This window comes from Dendronephthya gigantea, unplaced genomic scaffold, assembly GCF_004324835.1.
Source record: "Dendronephthya gigantea isolate DGI-Jeju-01 unplaced genomic scaffold, DenGig_1.0 000002F, whole genome shotgun sequence".
Taxonomy (NCBI): Eukaryota; Metazoa; Cnidaria; class Anthozoa; order Malacalcyonacea; family Nephtheidae; genus Dendronephthya; species Dendronephthya gigantea.
Window position 1 is genome coordinate 266250 of NW_021163012.1, and position 21823 is coordinate 288072.

General features: G+C 39.6%; 4 protein-coding genes across 5 annotated transcripts in view; 3 read left to right on the forward strand and 1 right to left on the reverse strand.

The window, feature by feature from the left end:
* On the forward strand, positions 1–21425 carry LOC114538330 (cytochrome b-245 heavy chain-like). 2 transcript variants are annotated; one of them, XM_028559495.1, is made up of 24 exons: positions 1–233; positions 702–797; positions 1000–1107; positions 1180–1270; positions 1355–1494; positions 1703–1730; positions 1812–1858; positions 2050–2075; positions 2207–2287; positions 2400–2508; positions 2580–2672; positions 2745–2816; positions 2932–2994; positions 3068–3122; positions 3215–3278; positions 3557–3593; positions 3670–3752; positions 3837–3957; positions 4066–4137; positions 4219–4346; positions 9330–9748; positions 9828–9937; positions 12850–12907; positions 21339–21425. In XM_028559495.1, the coding sequence occupies exons 1-21, from the start codon at positions 198–200 to the stop codon at positions 9352–9354; spliced, it is 1575 nt and encodes a 524-aa protein (XP_028415296.1). In that variant the 5' UTR covers positions 1–197; the 3' UTR covers positions 9355–9748; positions 9828–9937; positions 12850–12907; positions 21339–21425. The 2 variants fall into 2 exon arrangements, with proteins under 2 accessions (XP_028415296.1, XP_028415287.1); XM_028559486.1 differs by lacking the exons at positions 9330–9748; positions 9828–9937; positions 12850–12907; positions 21339–21425 and adding an exon at positions 4873–5681.
* Positions 5780–7415, forward strand: LOC114538342 (polyubiquitin). The gene has a single exon (XM_028559500.1). It carries the CDS (start codon positions 5855–5857, stop codon positions 7226–7228), a length of 1374 nt encoding a protein of 457 aa, XP_028415301.1. The 5' UTR covers positions 5780–5854; the 3' UTR covers positions 7229–7415.
* On the forward strand, positions 13913–14168 carry LOC114532940 (the record flags this gene model as incomplete). Its single annotated transcript, XM_028554531.1, has 2 exons — positions 13913–13963; positions 14115–14168. Coding segments are annotated over 2 exons (105 nt in total), but the record flags the coding sequence as incomplete, so codon positions are not given.
* Positions 21237–21823, reverse strand: part of LOC114538284 (dynein heavy chain 5, axonemal-like) — a 26074-nt gene continuing 25487 nt past the window's right edge. The window contains exon 90 of the mRNA XM_028559443.1: positions 21237–21803. Coding sequence (XP_028415244.1) covers positions 21393–21803 — 411 coding nt within the window. The 3' untranslated portion in view covers positions 21237–21392. The remainder of the gene's footprint in view (positions 21804–21823) is intronic.

Here is a 21823-nt window from a genome sequence, read left to right on the forward strand (position 1 = left end):
GGGTGAGATTTTGTGGTATATTTTTCATGGTGGGTTGTTTTACTGGTTGTTTCTTATAACCAGGAGGTGGTAGCCAGCTCTCTTATTCGTTAAAGAGGCCAAGTATTACAACTATAAAATCAACTAAATTTTCTGAGAAATATGATAAAAATACAGCCTTAATTGTAGTGAAACAATTGAACAATATTAAAAACAAGATGAATCCAAGTGATCGTGCAAAATGGGTGTTATTGGTATGTATGAAGTTATGAGCCATTGCAGACTGGTAATAGTGAAGTAAAAGTTTTTTCTCCATCTCCGCAAACAGACACCCTTCACCTCATTATCATCACTCCTCTTAACAATAACATAAACCTTGAAAGAGCCAATCATGTCTTGAGCCAATCATATTGTTCTTTGTATGGGCATACCCCCTGGCTCTTTTATCTTTTCTTTGATGTGGGAAACCAAAGAGCTCATTATTCCAGCTTGTATTATACAAAAACAATTGATAAAGTTATCCTTAGTCTTCTATTAAAGCACCCTGCCAGTTAGGAATCCAGGGGGTCCATTGATGTAAATTAAATTAATAACAGGATATTACAGTTCAGTGTGTTATTGAAAACAGTGAAAGAATGAATAAAGTGAATTGGAATTGGGATATTATAGGATGTGTAAGCATTGTTTTCAAATTTCCTTGCAATATAAATCTTATTTTCTAGGCTATTTGGATTGGAATTAATGCACTGCTATTTGGTGTCACTTTTGAAAAATACAACTCAAGCAAGGAATACTATTATCTCAGAGTTTTAACAAAGGTATTCACTCCCCATGTAGTGAAAAATAAATGTATTCCAGAGGTACATTGGATACTGTTATACACAATCCAGCTCCAATTGATTATTTAAAATTTTCACCATCACACCTCCCCTCCAGATAATGAACCTTGTACACCTTTTTTTTACATCTTTTTTTAATCAATTGCATCAATAATTCAGTCTTTTAATTTCATCACCACAGTCAGGTCTACCATGGGCAAGAGCTTCTGCAACTGTTATCAACTTCAATTGTCTGCTAATTCTCCTTCCAGTCTGTCGAAATATGTTATCCTTTCTTCGAGGCCTTGATGTAAGTTCTTCTTCAAAACGTAAACTTACCACATAAATAGTTATTATATATTGTTTTTATCAATTTGTTCAGTGTTGTGGCATGGGACAAAACCTTCAACGTCTGCTGGATAAAAATCTGAAATTTCATAAAGTCATTGCTTATGCTATTTGTCTCTTCACAGGTAGACCTTCTAATTTCATCTTGACTTTAACAAATTGCACACTGCTTAGTATGAATTTTTTAAATTTTTTTTCAAATCTTATAGCAATACATATAGGTGCACATGTCTTCAACTTTGAGAATCTTGTGAGAGCTTACGATGGCACAAATCTTGAGCACTCATTGAGTATTTTGGGTGATTCTGGCGACAAAACATACATAAATCCTGTTAGGAAACAAAATTCTGTAAGTTTAATTTACTATCTACTGCCGAATTGTATGTGCTTACTGCATAGGTGTGGCCATGATGATAGATGTTCTCTAATAAATTCAGTCAGTGCATGATACTATTGCTAAATATATTTCAACAAACATTCATGAGTAATTTTTATGATAAAAATTTATATACAGTAGTATAGAGTGATACACTATGATTTAATTATGTCTTTCTTAGGATCCTCCAACTGAAGTCTTTCGTACAGGTTGGTTGGTAACTTCAATTATAAGTTTTTTATTCTTGTCTTTTCAATCAATTTTCTAATTCAGTTGAATTCTTTAAACAGTGGCTGGAGTTTCTGGATTCATAATAACTATCATGCTAATCTTGATGGTAAGATTGTTGAGGTTTTCCTCGTAACATAAACCAATTTATAAAGCCATAGCAATGTGCATGCAGGTGGAATCAAATGAAGGCTTTGAATAGTCTTATCAGCTTTCATCCTTCAAATCTTTTAACCTGACAATTATTCATTTTATGCAAAGTCTGTTTGTAGACTAACAGGCACTTTGATCTTTTTTAAGGTAACATCATCTACAGAACTTTTAAGGTACTATTGAAAATTCATACTTTGTTTTGGGATGTTGAATGAGAAAATGCAGACATGACTTGTAACCAGCAACGCAAAGAATGAAAATGGATGAACAGCAGAGTCCAACTTTATTATTTGTTTTCCTCTAGACGTTCATATTTTGAAGTGTTCTGGTACACCCATCATTTGTTTGTTATTTTCTTTGTGGGACTGATCGTCCATGGCATGCAGTAAGTTATGTTTTGTTTTAACAGAATTTGACGTTTCCCTTTCCGCAAGAAAGGAGAATTTAACAGGTAGACAAGACAAACCTTTAAAACCAAACTCTTTCTCAACCTACAGGGGTTTAGTACGCAGACAAACAAACACTGATGAACATGATCCAGAAAGATGCAAGGGAGATATCAACAAATGTCGTCGTCTGCCGCATTTTGAATCGTCTGGACCTCAGGTATACAATCATTCTCTTTTCATATTTCATAATCCAGTTTCACGAGTAATCTCTATTTCTCCATGTTTCAGACTTGGAAGTGGATTGTCTTACCACTATCATTATATTTCATTGAAAGGTGTATTCGTTTTGTAAGATCCATGCAAAATGTCGCAATTACAAAGGTACCGATGCGATAATTGAGACCTTTTTTAAATTGTTCCAGGTTCTCGTCGATCATATTTTGTCTTTTAAAGGTCGTTAAACATCCGTCAAATGTTATTGAAATTAAAATGAAGAAACCTGGTTTCAATTACTCTGCTGGACAAGTGAGAATCTTTTATTTGCTTATTTCTCTTGTTTATCTCATAATGAAATGATAACGCGGGGATTATCTTCTCTAGAAGACAATTATGGGAATTTTTCTTTTATTTCATTTGATAGTACGTGTTCCTGCAATGTCCAAAAATATCCAGATTAGAATGGCATCCTTTTACCTTAACATCCGTGAGTATTGTTGAGCGATATTTTATACAATTGTAGATCGCATGTGTTTGATGTTGTTTCATGTTTTGTATAGAGTCCAGAGGAGGAAACATTTAGTGTTCATATTCGTACAGTTGGAGATTGGACAAGTTTGTTAAAACTTCTGTTTTTGCAGTATTCGTATTTGTTGTTAATCCAGTTACACGCAGCGATCTATATCATTCAATATCTTTTCTAATAGCATCGTTCTCGAAAGCTTGTGTTGGTGAGGGTATCGTGGTGAATGATCTCAACAATGCTCCAAGGTTTGTTCCTTTCTCTCATTTTTTTTTGTCATAGTTTTAAATGAACAACTCTTATGTTCAAGTAGGCTGCGATCACACCGGACCGGACATTAGGACCGTGCTTGAATTCGTCCGGTTCAGATGTTCACACGGTAAAAATAGATGAAAATTTGACTAGTTCTTCGTGTTCACACACGAGGAATCCGGACAAATTCGAGTAGCGTACCATGCCACATCTTGTGTGAACGCAGATGTGAGATCAAGATTTGTTTGTAGATATTTTCCATTTTACCATTTAGTATTTCTGTTGATGGACCATTCGGGACATCCAGCTCTGTAAGTTTTGTGAACTGAGGTTTGTCGGCACGCTTCTTCAATTGGTAAAATATTCAAGTGAAATTTTCTCGTTTAGGGTTATTTCAAATATACAACATGTGTGTTTATTGGAGCTGGAATTGGCGTCACTCCATTTGCATCTATTTTGAAGTCAATATGGTAAGTTTGCAAACCAAAATAACTTCCGAAAGAGATCACGAATCTAATTTATCTTTGTATGCAAATATCCTTTTGATCATGAAGGCACCGTCATGAACATTCATGTCCTTCGCTTCAAATCCAAAAGATTTATTTTTACTGGATCTGTCCAGATACGAACGCTTTCGAGTGGTTTGCGCAGCTATTGGAAAGTCTTGAAAGCCAGGTTGGTCGTAGTTTTATTAAAATTCAAGATTTGTGGTTGAAATACAGATTCATTGAGATTCACTTCCAGTGTGTGGTGGTGTAAGCAAGAACCTGTTCTTCCTTTTAGATGGCTGAAAAAGGAAACCATGGATTTTTAAGTTACAATATTTATCTTACCCGAGGCTGGAGCAAGGAAGAGGTTAAAATTGTCAACGAATTATGATTTTCTCCATATTTTCTCTCGATTACGGCTTCAATAAACTTCTTTCAACGTATTTAGGCAAGAAATATTATGGTTCGTGACGAAAGGCAAAGCGTCGATGTCATCACAGGTTTAAGACAAAAAACTCATTTTGGTCGCCCGGAATGGACAAATATCTTCAAGACAATCGCAAATGATAATCCAAGGTTAGAAAGCTTTCTTTACCTGTTAACCAGAAAGCGAACGTCGGGTTCACTATTCGTTCAGATATTTACCCTAGCCCTAACCTAACCCATATATAACATGCGAACAACGTTTGATAGAGTACATCTTACGGAGTACATCTTTACTTAACGTGCCCAGAGATTTACCGACTAAATCAGCCATTAGTTTACCAAATGCATTTTACGAACTCTCCTGATGATGGCCCGATAATTGTTTGTATGTATGGTCTTGTTTCTGAACCGCATTTAATGAGAAGTTATTTGATGATGGCAGGACGTGTGTAGGCCATCTAGAGAAGCAGAAGAACTTCGACGTTTCGGATGATGTGTCCTCCACTCGAAACGTCGAAGTTCGACTGAACGCATTATAGTGTGTGGTTTTTATAAGAAGCTCATAGTGAACACGCGTGGAGGTGGGAGTGTACGTGTGGGTACGAGGTTGACGTGTGCTTACGATGCTATGATGCAATAGAGATATAACGTTACAATCCTGAAATATCTTTTTCAGTACTGACGTTGGTGTTTTCTTCTGTGGCCCACAATCCCTATCTCATACGTTGCATATCCTGTGTGATCAATACAGCACATTACAGGAAGGAGTAAAGTTTTTTTATAATAAGGAAAATTTTTGAATTTTTTATTCAATCCAATATTACTAACTATTAAGGTGTGATGTCATGTCCCACCGCGCCCAATTAATTAATAACTCCGATTTTTCACCCATTTTGCTTTTATAAAATAAAAGCCTACTTAATTGTGCAAAACCAAAACGAAACTGTCATCGTGAGCAAGCTAAACTTGCCTTGATTATTTTGCCTGACGAATGATGAGCGGGCACATTCTTCGCCCTTGTCTGACAGATGACTCAAGTCTTTTTACTTTGAGTTCGTTCACCGGCACCGAAATAATACTATACAATGAATTGGTGTAAATGTTTGTAAACGCTTTCAAGTTAAATTGAAATAGACAAAGAATGACTTTTTGCTTTGGATTACTATGAGGCTAATATTGAAAGTTTCTTTTCCGCAAATGGCGCTTAGGCGGAAATGACGCACAGACAGCTGATTTGCATGATATGCTAAATTTGCGAAAATGAGCTCATGGTGGCACTGTAATAGGAATTGAGATGTTAATCAGATCTGAATAATCCCATCTGGCCATGAAATTATAGAATATGGAAATAAATATTTCTGTAGTAACGGCATGTTTTCTTTCAACTGTTTATGTAAATAGTTATTTTGGGTAAATTGTAAAGTTACTAAACATTTTTAGGTATTTAAAAAAACTTTCTGCATCTTTTGTGTCAATTTCTCCCAAGCCGTTTGTTCATAATTTATGACTCATCAATGCACGTGACATTTTTCAGCCAATCAGAGACGCAAAAAGGCTGGGCATAAAACCGAGAACGAAGGTTCGGCGTCCATTATTGTTTGTTATTTTTTGACTGAGAAAGAAAGCTTATCGTTCGCATATTTTTTCAAAATTTCGTCATGCAAATCTTCGTGAAGACCCTGACTGGCAAGACTATCACTTTGGAAGTTGAACCAAGTGATACAATCGAGAATGTCAAGACGAAAATTCAAGATAAAGAAGGCATTCCTCCCGACCAACAGCGTTTGATTTTCGCTGGCAAACAACTTGAAGACGGCAGAACCCTTTCCGACTACAATATCCAGAAAGAGTCAACCCTTCACCTTGTCCTTCGTCTTCGTGGCGGTATGCAGATTTTCGTGAAAACCCTGACTGGAAAAACCATCACCCTTGAAGTGGAACCAAGCGACACAATTGAGAATGTGAAAACGAAAATTCAAGACAAAGAAGGAATCCCTCCTGACCAACAACGTCTGATATTCGCAGGAAAACAACTTGAAGATGGCCGAACCCTTTCCGACTACAATATTCAGAAAGAATCCACCCTTCACCTTGTCCTTCGTCTTCGTGGCGGTATGCAGATTTTCGTCAAAACCCTGACTGGAAAAACCATCACCCTTGAAGTCGAACCCAGCGACACGATTGAGAATGTGAAGACAAAAATTCAAGACAAAGAAGGAATCCCTCCTGACCAACAACGACTGATATTCGCTGGAAAACAACTTGAAGATGGCCGAACCCTTTCCGACTACAATATTCAGAAAGAATCCACCCTTCATCTTGTCCTTCGTCTTCGTGGCGGTATGCAGATTTTCGTCAAAACCCTGACTGGAAAAACCATCACCCTTGAAGTCGAACCCAGCGACACGATTGAAAATGTGAAAACAAAGATTCAAGATAAAGAAGGAATCCCTCCAGACCAACAACGTCTTATTTTCGCTGGCAAACAACTTGAAGATGGCCGAACCCTTTCTGACTACAATATTCAGAAAGAATCAACCCTTCACCTTGTCCTTCGTCTTCGTGGTGGTATGCAGATCTTTGTGAAAACCCTGACTGGCAAGACCATCACCCTTGAAGTGGAACCCAGTGATACCATTGAAAATGTGAAGACGAAGATTCAAGATAAAGAAGGAATCCCTCCAGACCAACAACGTCTGATTTTCGCTGGCAAGCAACTTGAAGATGGCCGAACCCTTTCCGACTACAATATCCAAAAAGAATCAACTCTTCATCTTGTTCTTCGTCTCCGTGGTGGTATGCAGATCTTTGTGAAAACCCTGACTGGCAAGACCATCACCCTTGAAGTGGAACCCAGCGACACCATTGAAAATGTGAAAACGAAGATTCAAGATAAAGAAGGAATCCCTCCAGACCAACAACGTCTTATCTTTGCTGGCAAGCAACTTGAAGATGGTCGCACACTGTCTGATTACAACATCCAAAAAGAGTCCACCCTTCATCTTGTTCTTCGTCTCCGTGGTGGCAATTAAGTTCCTGGTTTCCCATTAAAATTAAGTTCCTGGGCTCCCATTGAACAGTGTTATAACTTGCAATAAGAAACTTTAAGACTGTAGTGAACTAAGTATAAGGTAGTATTATGAACATATGTATGAAAAACTTGTAATGTTAAAATAAAAAATGATACTAGTGGTTTCAGACCACTTTTTTGCACTTAAATCTTTTGTAAGACGTAAATTATTATAATTACCAGTTGCAAATTTGGCAGAAATTAAACAAGAAAAATTTAATTCCAGTTGGAAATTGGTATAAGTTGTTTTGCCTACTTTCATCAATACCCTGTACATGATATTGTATAATTCCAGTTGTTTCCTTTTCAATAATTTAATTTGCCATCAAAATATGGGCTACAAAGGTAAAATATAACACTTGCAAGGGCAATATGAGTTGCATACAAGGGGTCTTAGGATTCTGCATTGTATAAAACTTGTAAAAACTTCAAAATTATTTCTAAGCATTCTTACAACACTATCTTTGACATGGTTTAATGTAATTGCAAAAGTCCCCAGGGTTACAGTGCTAAAAATGCAACCATGATTCCCAAGATATTTAGAAATTATAATTTTCATTGACATGCAAAAAAAACTTCAATGAACAGTTTCTCTTTCTTTCAATACACTTTATTCAACACACTGAAGAATATTATATAACATTTCATTCAGTTCCTTCGTCCATTCCCTCTTCATTTCATTCAGTTTCTTGGTCCATTCCCTCTTCATTTCATTCAGTTCCTTCATCCATTCCCTCTTCGTTTATTATCTCACTATCCATACTTGGTAATTTGCTAACAATCTCAATTAGTTGATCCAGTTCTTCATCTGTTCGTAGTCTTTCTTCACTCTCTTCAACTATAAGTTGTATTTCAACTGGTGTTGTTGGTCTTAAATTCAACAATTGAAGCTTTTCACCTTTAGTTAGGTTAAATGGTGCCACATCAGTTAGGAACTGTTTTATAACATCCTTATTTTGTAGTTTACAAGGTGTTTTTTCCAGGTACTTCATTACTTCGTATGAAATGGTTGCCAAGTTCTCTTGCTTTTGCTTCTTTTTACCTCTTTTACTTGATTCCTGTTGCATTTTCTCCTCAATTAAAGCAAAAACTTCATAGTTACTAACCATTGCTGCTCTTGAATTTATAACCTCCATATGTTAAGTAGTTATCATAAAGAAATCTGACTTTATCTTACAAAATATTAGTCAAAAGCTATATAAGCTATAGTACCAATCAACCTCTCACACTCCATTGAGCAACCATCTTAAGTCAGTTGAAATGCAATAATAAGCTTTACATGAAGTAATGTGTCATTATGTGAAGAATCTTTAAATTCCTCAGTTTTCCAAAGAGGCATCAAATTAATGGACAATATTTTATTATTTATTCACACTGCAAATTAATTCTTATGAATTAAACTAATTGAACAAACAGAACCTCTCCACAACCATTGCGATCTGATCAACCAGGGGGAGAGGTCAGGGGGCACCTTTCTCCTGGTCACATCCCACCTCATCCAGATACACAAGGACTTTCAAGTTTCTCCTGACTTTTGGTCCCAAGGTATTCCCTGCATGGCTTATAATTTAACTACAATTATTTCACCCACTACTTTTCCTCTTACAAATAAATCTCTTGATGTTAACATCAGCCATTACCAGTGAAATATAACTGATTTAGGTCACTATGATTTGGATTTTTTGCAGACGTATGTGCCTATAAATCTGTTCTTATTTAGGTATTTTTCATTTCGAACAGTGGCATAGCCAGCCTGATGATTTGTCCTGCTATGCTAATATTTTGGTGTTTATCGACTGTGAAAACAATGAATTTCTACAGAAATAAATAATTATAATAACACAAAATTTACATAGCAGGATAAAATGGTCAGGCTGGCTACGCCACTGATTTCAAAATCATATGATATCCCAAAGTGTAGTATATAGAATTGTCTCTCATATTTATCACTAATTGTTCTGAGGAACTATTTAGGAATGGGATGTGTTTCTGTATCCTTAGGTATGATTTATTGAAGAAAATGAAATCAGACAAAACTTATTAAATATTTTATCAATCTTTAGATCAGTGAGGTCAGGATTATCGTGATCCTCGTGATTTTGATCGGCGTCGCTCAGATGACCGTCTCGTGGACCACCGTCCCACGCTCTGGCCCTGGTTCTAGATCTCGGGAATACACGTGCACCTGATCCAGCCCACAGACGTGATCGTTCTAAGGATAGATTTAGTGGCCCACAAACAAGGCAGAACGACTCCTCCTCATACAAGTATCCTTACCTACCTCTGCACCATCAGCCCCACCGCGCAATCCAGTACAAACCCAGCAACATGGTTTTCAGGATCAGAAAACGTCAGTGCTGAGTGAAATATCTCGTTTCTGATGGTTGTTTTGTCTCGTAAATATTTTACGTTATTTACGAACTTTTCATCTTCCATTTACAATTTTGAAAGAAGAAAATTTAATTTTTTCGGAAAGCTCGAGGTATGTACAAGTCCTATAACCATCAGTATCTCCGTTAATATTACACGACTTGATTTTATGAATTTCTTTGTTTCTCCAGGGTGATTTTATCATGCAAGTCTTGTTGACCTGACGGGACAACAACTGTTGCGTTATTTCCTGAGGATCAACGACAGAGCATTATGGCACTGAAAAGGCGGATTACTCCCGGTAAAGTGTTCAAATTATTGTTATAATATTTGTGTGTAGTATATTGTATTTGCTTTAGTGAATATGCCAAAAATATTCGCTGCTATAGAGATTTCCAATTCACCGTTTTAACCTGATATAACAGACAGCTTAGTTGTGGTGGAATGATTCTAACGAGTCAGTGGTGTTAGCATACGAATTATTTTCCATAATTTCGGGAGTCTCCGGAAGAGGCCGTAAGCTCATTCGTCTTCGGACATTTTTGGCGACGTGAAATTCTTTCTTGTCCGCCTTGATAACTTGTGATTTGTTCTTTGTATTTCTGCGGAATATCAACGCTATTCTCCCCCAGACTTTCTGTTGTATTTTATTCTTATTAGGAGGGTAAAGAGACCATGATTGTCTTCTCAATGCAGTGAGAGCACTATCTAAATACAAGATAGAAAATATTGACTGTGAGAACTTGGTTGATGAATACTTCGCTGTATTTCTAACATCGTTAATTGCCCTACTTTAATACCTTGTATAAATTTGCTATCGCATGTTCTCTTAACAACATGGTCGTAAATGTCATCGCTTTCATTCATTTCTTCTTGTTTTGGCTCGTTGTCTTTTCCCAGATTTAACCCTACAGAAGTAGAGAAATATTTAAATCGGGTATCACACATGCACATCGACCAGCATATACATGATGGTCTAAGAAACTACATTTCGAGCACTATATTTTGCTAAAAACCCAATCCTAACAGAACAATCACAAACATTGTTTCTTATATTCTTCAAATTTTTCATGGCTAGTTTTCTCCATCCTGAAACGATCATCCGTCTTCGGTATGATTTCCTCTTTGCTGTTGCAAACTTCTGGGGCTGCTTTTAACGAGTTTTGATTGCATTCCAATGTTTTACTGCCTGACAAATCATCTGGAAAAACTAAAATACATTTACTTGATCATTTTTTATCATTTCCAAGCAATTCTGCGATGAAAAACTCTTCAAACCTTCATGGTTTGTTATCGAACTTGGAACAACCTGGGTACTGTAATTTTGTTCTCTCTGTAAAGACGTTGATATCACTCCTTCCCAAGGACTTTTAAACGGACTGTTTCCTTGGTCGTTGGCTAAACCCCAGTTCTCTTCACAATTCTTCAGAAGCTTTTGAGACTTGAAGAAAGGCTTTGGTGTATTATCATGACACTCGTCTATACAGCAAATAAATCAACAATTAATGTCTCGTCGGCACAAATAATGAACACTAACCGTTGTTTAGATTCATCGGTAAAATTGGTGAAAAAAGAAACACCTTTTCTGGCCAAATTCTGCTTGTATATTCGTGCTTGTCTAAATGATGATTCAGGCGTGTTTCGACGTTCATCACGATCTTGGTATGAGTATGGATCGAACTCCGGTGGTGGCTCACGGTAACGTTTACCAGCTAAAGAGATGAATAATAAACTATGAAAATAGCTGCATCGCTTATCACATTTGGTCGCTCTAAGATGTTGTAGACTGTTCTTTCAATAGATTTGTTTTATTTAGGTATTGATCCAGTCTTACTACGACTCTAAACTAGTTTGTTCTGCCAGATATTAACTATATTCCCGGATATCTAACCAGTGTTATACTTCAGGAAGAAATTGGCCGTGTAAAACGAGACAAATTACATTTTTTCTTGAGATGATTTCCTTCTGTAGTTTCGTCTGCCTCATCGTCGGAGTAGTCAGATCTCCATCCTTCATGATTGGCCATAATATTTTGGTTCCCAACCTCTTGTGTAGCAATGACATCTGGGATATCATTAAAGCTAACTCGTTTTGGTAAAACATCTTTCAGACATTGAGATGACGTTAACGCATCATTTCTACTACGACTATCGAATTTTCTAAACATTCCCTGCTCGTCAATATTTCTGGTGTGAAGAGCACTTTGTGGGCAGTATTGCGTACACTGAGTCATCGGATCCTCAAAGAACAATTCAATATCTTTGGGGTCGATAGTTAATTGGACAGCATTTTGATCGAGTGTGTTTCTTGAGTTGTTGTGTTTTTGGCCCTTTCTTGGTTCGTGTGATACGTCGTTTTGACCAAGTCTAAACTGATCTCGTAGATTTTCAATATTTAATAATGTTACAAACCCACTTGGCTTTGGATCTTTTTCAATCTTCATATTTCCGTTCACCGTCGAACCTGCTGTGAAAGAAACTTGTTAATAGCATCTTTTTTATGAAGATTTTTAAAAAAAAAAAAAGCGTCTTCAAAAAATACATCAAACCTTTTACAGCAGCGGTTTCTTTTCTCTCCATGAGGAGAAGGCTTTCGCCCAGTTTCTTAATTCTGTTGCGATCTTTTTCAACTTTGGCACGCACTGTAGATAAATGGCCATCAAATGACGCCGCGTTCTTGCCTTTGCGTGTCAACATTAAACGATGTAGCCTATTCTCAGCATGTATTTGTTGTGATAAAATGTTTGTGTAAATATTACGATATAAATGTGAATCGCTTATTTCATCCATTGCTCATTTCTCAAAATTTAGACGCACGCTTTTTTTTTTAATTACAAGCATTGTGACGTCTGATGATTGTAAAAGATTAAGAAGATTTCTTCAGTGTCCGACATTTAAAAGCCGACGCACACTAGTACTAGAGCTATGTGCTTAGCAAAAAGTTATTTGTGACCATTGGCGTAAGCCAGTTGCTCTCCGGTTTGCAGGCGAATTTTCCAGCGACTTTTGATACGAATGACCAAAGTCGCTGGAAAAGTCGCCTGCACACAAGAGCAACTAGCCATGAATGACTTTTTGCTAAGCACATAGCTCTAGTGTGCGCTGGCCTTAAGAATTGTTGGGACTAGACTATAGTATGTGAGATATATGGCTGAACGAAGTTTGATTTCTATGTATAGTTTAGTTATAGCAATGTTTCCATCTGATATTTTAGGTGGTCTTGCAAAATTGTTTGTGGATGAAAAAGACAAACAGCGTAAAGAGAGACCCAGGTAATATAGTAAATATATATACTTTATTGTTATTAGGGAAGCTCACAAATAATATCTATGGAAATTCACCCACATAAATAAATTAAGCCTTCCACTGATGCAGTCCAACACAGTGAACACACGTGAAAGACTTAGAAAATTTAAAAAGTCTTAAGTCGAAGAACGGATTAAGTAAAAAAAAAACTGTCGTCAGTAAAAAAAAAACTGTCGTCTTTCACCACAAGCAGCAGTGGCGGAGTTGGTTAGGACAGTGGTTAGTCCATAAGCGGTGGTGGGTTCAATCTCTTGCAGTGTCAAAACATGTGTTTCAAAAATGGAAAAATTGGAAAATTGAAAAATTGAAAATTGAAAAATTAAAAAAAATTCGAAGTTTCAATAGGAAAATTAAAAAAAAATTCGAAGTTTCGAAAAAAAAAATTCAAAGAACTTAAGTAAAAAAAATTAGACAATCAAAGAAATTCGGAATTTCAAAAGAGGGAGAGAGGAGAAGAGAGGGGGAGAGGGAGAAGAGAGGAGAGCATACAACCGGTTGATATATGGTTTCCTCTCTTTTCTCCTCTCTCTCTCTCTCTCTTCCCACCTCTTTCTCCCTCCCTTCCCCTCCCCCTCCCCTCCCCTCCCTCCCCTCCCTCCCCTCCCTCCCCTTCCCTCTCCCTTCCTCTCCCTTCCCTCTCCCTTCCCTCTCCCTTCCCTCTCCCTTCCCTCTCCCTTCCCTCTCCCTTCCCTCTCCCTTCCCTCTCCCTTCCCTCTCCCTTCCCTCTCCCTTCCCTCTCCCTTCCCTCTCCCTTCCCTCTCCCTTCCCTCTCCCTTCCCTCTCCCTTCCCTCTCCCTTCCCTCTCCCTTCCCTCTCCCTTCCTCTCCCTTCCCTCTCCCTTCCCTCTCCCTTCCCTCTCCCTTCCCTCTCCTTCCCTCTCCCTTCCTCTCCCTTCCCTCTCCCTTCCCTCTCCCTCCCTCTCCCTTCCCTCTCCCTTCCCTCTCCCTTCCCTCTCCCTTCCCTCTCCTTCCCTCTCCCTCCTCTCCCTTCCCTCTCCCTTCCCTCTCCCTTCCCTCTCCCTTCCCTCTCCCTTCCCTCCCTTCCCTCTCCCTTCCCTCTCCTTCCCTCTCCCTTCCCTCTCCCTTCCCTCTCCCTTCCCTCTCCCTTCCCTCTCCCTTCCCTCTCCCTTCCCTCTCCCTTCCCTCTCCTTCCCTCTCCCTCCCTCTCCCTTCCCTCTCCCTTCCCTCCCTTCCCTCTCCCTTCCCTCTCCCTTCCCTCTCCCTTCCCTCTCCCTTCCTCTCCCTTCCCTCTCCCTTCCCTCTCCCTTCCCTCTCCCTTCCCTCTCCCTTCCCTCTCCCTTCCCTCTCCCTTCCTCTCCTTCCCTCTCCCTTCCCTCTCCCTTCCCTCTCCCTTCCCTCTCCCTTCCCTCTCCCTTCCCTCTCCTTCCCTCTCCCTTCCTCTCCCTTCCCTCTCCCTCCCTTCCCTCTCCTTCCCTCCCCTTCCCCTCCCTTCCCTCTCCCTTCCCTCCCCTTCCCTCTCCCATTCCCTCTCCCATTCCCTCTCCCATTCCCTCCCTCCCTCTCCCTTCCTCTCCCTTCCCTCTCCCTTCCCTCTCCCTTCCCTCTCCCTTCCCTCTCCCTTCCCTCTCCCTTCCCTCTCCCTTCCCTCTCCCATTCCCTCTCCCTTCCCTCTCCCATTCCCTTCCCTCTCCCATTCCCTTCCCTCTCCCATTCCCTTCCCTCTCCCACTCCCTTCCCTCTCCCTTCCCACTCCCATTCCCTTCCCTCTCCCACTCCCTTCCCACTCCCTTCCCTCTCTCTCCCCTCTCTCTCCCCTCTCTCTTCCCTCTCTCTCCCCCTCCCTTCCCTTTCTTCCCTCCCTTCCCTCTCTTCCCCTCCCTTCCTCTCTCCCCTCTCCCTCTCTCCCCTCCCTTCCCTCTCTCCCCCCCTTCCCCTCCCTTCCCTCTCTCCCCCTCCCTTCCCTCTTCCTCCTCTCTCTCTTCCCTTCCCCTCTCCCTCTCTTCCCCTCCCCTCCTCTCTCTCTTCCCCTCCTCTCTCCCTCTCTTTCCCTCTCTTTCCCTCCCCTCCTCTCTCTCTCTTCCCCTCCTCTCTCTCTTTCTCCCCACCTTGTTCAAGCCGTCGCATTGTCTTTTGGAATTTAACTGTCCCATTTTTTTTACTTTGAATTTTTTTCCCTTTTTTTTAAACTTCCAATTTTTTTTTTACTTTTAATTTTTTTTCTCTTTTTTTGAAACTTCCAATCGTTTTTGAAATTCCGAATTATTTTAAATGTCCGATTTTTTTTTTATTTAGAGTTTTTTTCCTTTTTTTGAAACTTCCAATTTTTTTGAAATTTCCAACTATCCTTTTTTATTTTCCAATGTTCCACTTTTTCAATACTTCTTTGAAACCTCCACCTTTAACTTTCCAATTTTCAATTTTCCAATTGGCGATTTTTCGATGGTTCAATTTTCTAATTTTTCCATTTTTGAAACTCATGTTTTGACACTGCATAGCCTTGAACCCACCACCGCTTATGGACTAACCACTGTCCTAACCAACTCGGCCACTGCTGCTGTTGGTGAAAGACGACAGTTTTTTATTTTACTTAATCCTTTCTTCGACTTAAGACTTTTTAATTTTTTTACGTCTTTCACCACCAGCTATCAGCGGTGGCCGAGTGGGTTAGGACAGTTGTAAGTCCATAAGCGGTGGTGGGTTCAAGCCCTTGCAGTGTCAAAACATGAGTTGCGAATTCTTATTTAATCTAAAGTCTCCAAGAAAGAAAGGATTAAACGAAATAAAAAACTTTCGCCTTTTACCACCAGCAGCGGTGGCCGAGTTGATTAGGACAGTAGTTAGTCCATAAGCGGTGGTGGGTTCAAGCCCTTGCAGTGTCTAAACATGAGTTTCAGACCTGGAAAATTTAAAAAGTCTTAAGTCGAAGAAAGGATTAAGTGAAATAACAAACTGTCGTTTTCACCACCAGCAGCAGTGGCCGAGTTGGTTAGGACAGTGGTTAGTCCATAAGCGGTGGTGGTTCAAGCCCTTGCAGTGTTGAAACGTGAGTTTCAGACTTGGAAAATTTAAAAAGTCTTAAGTCGAAGAAAGGATTAAGTAAAATAAAAAACTGTCATCTTTCACCACCAGCAGCAGTAGCCGAGTTGGTTAGGACAGTGGTTAGTCCATAAGCGGTGGTGGGTTCAAGCCCTTGCGGTGTCTAAACATGAGTTTCAGACTTGGTAAATTTAAAAAGTCTTAAGTCGAAGAAAGGATTAAATGAAATAAAAAACTGTCGTCTTTCATCAGCAGCAGCAGTGGCCGAGAGGTTTAGGACAGTGGTTAGTCCATAAGCGAGAGTGGTTCAAGCCCTTGCAGTGTCAAAACATGATTTGCGAGTTCTTAATTAATTTAAAGTTTCCAAAAAAAGGATTAAATGATATAAAGAACTTTCGTCTTTCACCACAAGAAGCGGTGGCCGAGTGGGTTAGGACAGTGGTTAGTCCATAGGCGGTGTGTGGTTCAAGCCCTTCAATGTCAAAAATTAAGTGGCAAATTCTTATTTAATTTCAAAGACTTGTAAGGATAAGGTGAAAAAATTCTAAGTCTCACCACCAGCACTGATAGCGGCGGTGAAAGACTTAGAAAATTTAAAAAGTCTTAAGTCGAAGAAAGGATTAAGTAAAATAAAAAACTGTCGTCTTTCACCACCAGCAGCAGTAGCTGAGTTGGTTAGGACAGTGGTTAGTCCATAAGCGGTGGTGGTTCAAGCCCTTGCAGTGTCTAAACATGAGTTTCAGACTTGGAAAATTTAAAAAGTCTTAAGTCGAAGAAAGGGTTAAGTAAAATGAGAAACTATCGTCTTTCACCACCAGCAGCAGTGGCCGAGTTGGTTAGGACAGTGGTTAGTCCATAAGCGGTGGTGGGTTCAAGCCCTTGCAGTGTCAATGCATGAGTTTCAAAAATTGAAAGATCGGAAAACTGAAAATCGGAATGTTAAAATTGAACGTTTCAAAGAAAAATAGGAAGTTTCAGAAAAAATGGGAAGTTTCAGAAAAAATGGGAAGTTTCAAACTTTCAGCACAAGCAGCAGTGTCAATGCATGAGTTTCAAAAATTGAAAAAAAAAGAAAAAAAATTCTAAGTCCAAATAAAATTCAAAGTTTCAAAAGAAAAACTGGAAGTTTCAAAAAAAAATAAAAAAAATTCGGAATTTCAAAAAAAATTGGAAGTTTCGAAAAAAAAAAAATTCTAAGTAAAAAACAATTGGACAATCAAAGAAATTAAGAATTTCAAAAAAAATTGGATGTTTCGAAAAAAAATAAAAAAAATTCTAAGTAAAACAAATGGACAATCAAAGAAATTCTAAATTTCAGAAAAAAAAAATCCGAAATTTAAAAGACAATGCAAGGGCTTGGAGGGGGGAGAGGAGGGGGGATGGAGAGAGGATGAGGGGGGATGGAAAAAGGGGGGGAGAGAGGAAGGGGGAGGGAGAGGGGGGAGGGAGAAGAGGGGGGGAGAAGGGGGGGGGAGAAGAGGGGGGAGAAGAGGGGGGAGGAGAGGGGGGAGGAGAGGGGGGGAGGAGAGAGGGGGATATAGGAGGGGGAGAGAAAAGAGGAGGGGGAGACAGGTGAGGAGATTATAGATCCCCCGGGTGTATGCTCCCCTCTTTTCTCTCTCTCCCCCTCTTCTCTCCCCCCCCTCTTCGCCCCCCCCCTCTTCTCCCTCCCCCTCTCTCCCTCCCCCTCTCTTCTCCCCCTCTTCTCCCCCCCTCTCTCCCCCCCTCTCTCCCCCCTCTTCTCCCCCCCTCTCTCTCCCCCCTCTCTCTCCCCCCTTCCTTTTGCCATCCGCCCCTCCTCTCTCCATCCCCCCTCCTCTCCCCCCTCCAAGCCCTTGCGTTGTCTTTTGGAATTTTTTTTCCATTTTTTGATGAAATTCTGAATTTCTTTGATTGTCCAATTTTTTTACTTAGAATTTATTATTTTTTTTCGAAATTTCCATTTTTTCTTTTGAAACTTTGAATTTTATTTGGACTTAGAATTTTTTTTTTTTTTCAATGTTTGAAACTCATGCATTGACACTGCTGCTTGTGCTGTAAGTTTGAAACTTCCCATTTTTTTAAATTTTCTATTTTTCTTTGAAACGTCCAATTTTAACTTTCCAATTTTCAATTTTCCGGTTTATCAATTTTTGAAACTCATGTTTAGACACTGCAAGGGCTTGAACCCACCACCGCTTATGGACTAACCACTGTCCTAACCAACTCGGCCACTGCTGCTGGTGGTGAAAGACGACGGTTTTTTATTTCGCTTAATCCTTTCTTCGACTTAAGACTTTTTAAATTTTCCAACTCTGAAACTCATGTTTTGACATTGCAAGGGCTTGAACCCACCACCGCTTATGGACTAACCACTGTCCTAACCAACTCGGCCACTGCTGCTGGTGGTGAAAGACGACAGTTTTTTATTTCGCTTAATCCTTTCTTCGACTTAAGACTTTTTAAATTTTCTAAGTCTTTCACCGCCGGCTATCAGTGCTGGTGGTGAGACTTAGAATTTTTTAGACTTAGAATTTTTTCACCTTATTTTTACAAGTCTTTGAAATTAAATAAGAATTTGTAACTTAATTTTTGACAGTGCAAGGGCTTGAACCCACTACCGCCTATGGACTAACCACTGTCCTAACCCACTCGGCCACCGCTTCTTGTGGTGAAAGACGAAAGTTTTTTATTTCATTTCATCCTTTTTTTGGAGGCTTAAAATTAATTAAGAATTTGCAATTCATGTTTTGACTCTGCAAGGGCTTGAACCACCACCGCTTATGGACTAACCACTGTCCTAACCAACTCCGCCACTGCCGCTGGTGGTGAAAGACGATAGTTTTTTATTTTACTTAATCCTTTCTTCGACTTAAGACTTTTTAAATTTTCCAAATCTGAAACTCATGTTTCGACACTGCAAGGGCTTGAACCACCACCCCTTTTGGACTAACCACTGTCCTAAACCTCTCGGCCGCCGCTGCTCGTGGTGAAAGACGAAAGTTTTTTATTTGATTTAATCCTTTCTTTGGAGACTTTAGATTAAATAAGAATTCGCAACTCATGTTTTGACACTGCAAGGGCTTGAACCCACCACCGCTTATGGACTTACAACTGTCCTAAACCTCTCGGCCACCGCTGCTCGTGGTGAAAGACGAAAGTTTTTTATTTGATTTAATCCTTTCTTTGGAGACTTTAGATTAAATAAGAATTCGCAACTCATGTTTTGACACTGCAAGGGCTTGAACCCACCACCGCTTATGGACTTACAACTGTCCTAACCCACTCGGCCACCGCTGATAGCTGGTGGTGAAAGACGTAAAAAAATTAAAAAGTCTTAAGTCGAAGAAAGGATTAAGTAAAATAAAAAACTGTCGTCTTTCACCACCAGAAGCAGTGGCCGAGTTGGTTAGGACAGTGGTTAGTCCATAAGCGGTGGTGGGTTCAAGCCCTTGCAGTGTCAAAACATGAGTTTCAAAGACTTGGAAAATTGAACGTTGAAAAATTAAAAAAATTCGAATTTTCAAATAATTCTGAAGTGAAAGAAAAATTGAACAATTTAAAAAATTCGGTATTTCAAAACAAAGAAAGAAAAGTTTGCAAAAGACCATGCAAGGGTTTTAACAAGACGATGTGAGGCAGGAAGAGAGGGAGAGAGAAGAGATGGAGAGAGAAGAGATGGAGAGAGAAGAGAGGGAGAGAAGAGAGGGAGAGAAGAGAGGGAGAGAAGAGAGGGAGAGAAGAGAGGGAGAGAAGAGAGGGAGAGAAGAAGAGAGGGAGAGAAGAAGAGAGGGAGAGAAGAAGAGAGGGAGAGAAGAGGAGAGAGAAGAGGAGAGAGAAGAGGAGAGAGAAGAGGAGAGAGAAGAGGAGAGAGAAGAGGAGAGAGAAGAGGAGAGAGAAGAGAGAGAGAAGAGGAGAGAGAAGAGGAGAGAGAAGAGGAGAGAGAAGAGGAGAGAGAAGAGGAGAGAGAAGAGGAGAGAGAAGAGGAGAGAGAAGAGGATAGAGAAGTGAGAAAAGTGAGAGAAGAGAGAGGGAGAGAGAGAGAGAGGGGAGGGAGGAGAGGGAGGGAGGGAGGAGAGGGAGGGAGGGAGGAGAGGGAGGGAGGAGAGGGAGGGAGGAGAGGGAGGGAGGAGAGGGAGGGAGAGAAAGAAGAGAGGGAGAGAGAAGAGAGAGAAGAGAAGGAGAGAGAAGAGAAGTGCATACATTTGCTAGGTGTATGTTCTCCTCTTACCTTTTCTCTTACCTTTTCTTCTCTTACCTTTTCTTCTCTTACCTCTTTTTCTCTTACCTCTTCTTCTCTTACCTTTTCTCTTACCTCTTCTTCTCTTACCTCTTCTTCTCTTACCTATTCTTCTCTTACCTTTTCTCTTACCTTTTCTCTTACCTTTTCTTCTCTTACCTCTTTTTCTCTTACCTTTTCTTCTCTTACCTTTTCTTTTTTTCTTCTCTTACCTTCTTATCTTACCTTTTCTCTTACCTTTTCTTCTCTTACCTATTCTTCTCTTACCTTTTCTCTTACCTTTTCTCTTACCTTTTCTTCTCTTACCTCTTCTTCTCTTACCTCTTCTTCTCTTACCTTTTCTCTTACCTCTTCTTCTCTTACCTATTCTTCTCTTACCTTTTCTCTTACCTTTTCTTCTCTTACTTCTTTTTCTCTTACCTTTTCTTCTCTTACCTCTTTTTCTCTTACCTTTTTTTTTCTTCTTTTACCTTTTCTTCTCTTACCTGAATTTTTTTTCTTTTTTTGACACCTCGAAACTTCGAATTTTTTTTAACTTTTCAATTTTTAATTTTTCAATGTTTAATTTTCCCATTTTTGAGACTCACGTTTTGACACTGCAAGGACTTGAACCCACCACCGCTTATGGACTAACCACTGTCCGCCACTGGTGCTGGTGGTGAAAGACGATAGTTTCTCATTTTACTTAATCCTTTCTTCGACTTAAGACTTTTTAAATTTTCCAATCTTTGAAACTCATGTTCTGACACTGCAAGGGCTTGAACCCACCACCGCTTATGGACTAACCACTGTCCTAACCAACTCGGCCACTGCTGCTGGTGGTGAAAGACGATAGTTTTTTATTTTACTTAATCCTTTCTTCGACTTAAGACTTTTTAAATTTTCCAAGTCTGAAACTTTTGTTTTGACACTGCAAGGGCTTGAACCACCACCGCTTATGGACTAACCACTGTCCTAACCAACTCGGCCACCGCTGCTGGTGGTGAAAGACAAGAGTTTTTTAGTTGATTTAATCCTTTTTTAGAGACTTTGAATTTAAATAAGAATTCGCAACTCATGTTTTTTCAAAGTTTTTATCAGTTTATTGAATCCTTGCTTTAGGTTATAATAATAAATTTCATAATACAATACTTATAATATTTACATAATACATTAATACAACATTTGTAATATTTACAAAAGGGTTGGAAAACACATTTGAAACAAACATCTTTGGCATGCAGAAATCAAACAAAACTACTTCGTATCACACAACAATGCAACACCACGAAGAATCCAGTGATCAGGATGCTGCATCGTTTTGAGATTCAGGCAAAATATGTAAGTCAAGTCAGTACGCCGTGGTTTTTTATATACAGGGCATTCATACAGACGGGGATCTTTGGCAGAGGTCGTATTCACTGCGTAGATATGAACCACGGGTAGATTTGAAAAGAGCACTTTTGGAGGAGGTTCAACAAGTCGACAGTTGCGTCTGTCCCAGCCTGCACCATCTAGAAACAAACCGTACACGTAGACACCCTCAGCTGGTGCTGACGTCAGATCTTCCTTCATGTACTTAGTAACGTCGTTGCTAAGGACAACGCAGTCGAGAGCCCAACCCTTGTGAGCTCTCGTGATTTCTTGTCGCATTGCCGTGAGAAAACCCTGCAAGGAGAACATATCGC

Bases quoted from the DNA above. Each gene is read 5' to 3' on its own strand.
- LOC114538330 (XM_028559486.1), top strand. From the start codon at position 198: ATGAATCCAAGTGATCGTGCAAAATGGGTGTTATTG. The intron at 234-701 runs GTATGTATGAAG...CTTATTTTCTAG, and splicing joins GTGCAAAATGGGTGTTATTG to GCTATTTGGATTGGAATTAA. The intron at 798-999 runs GTATTCACTCCC...TCATCACCACAG, and splicing joins ATCTCAGAGTTTTAACAAAG to TCAGGTCTACCATGGGCAAG.
- LOC114538342 (XM_028559500.1), top strand. From the start codon at position 5,855: ATGCAAATCTTCGTGAAGACCCTGACTGGCAAGACTATCACTTTGGAA.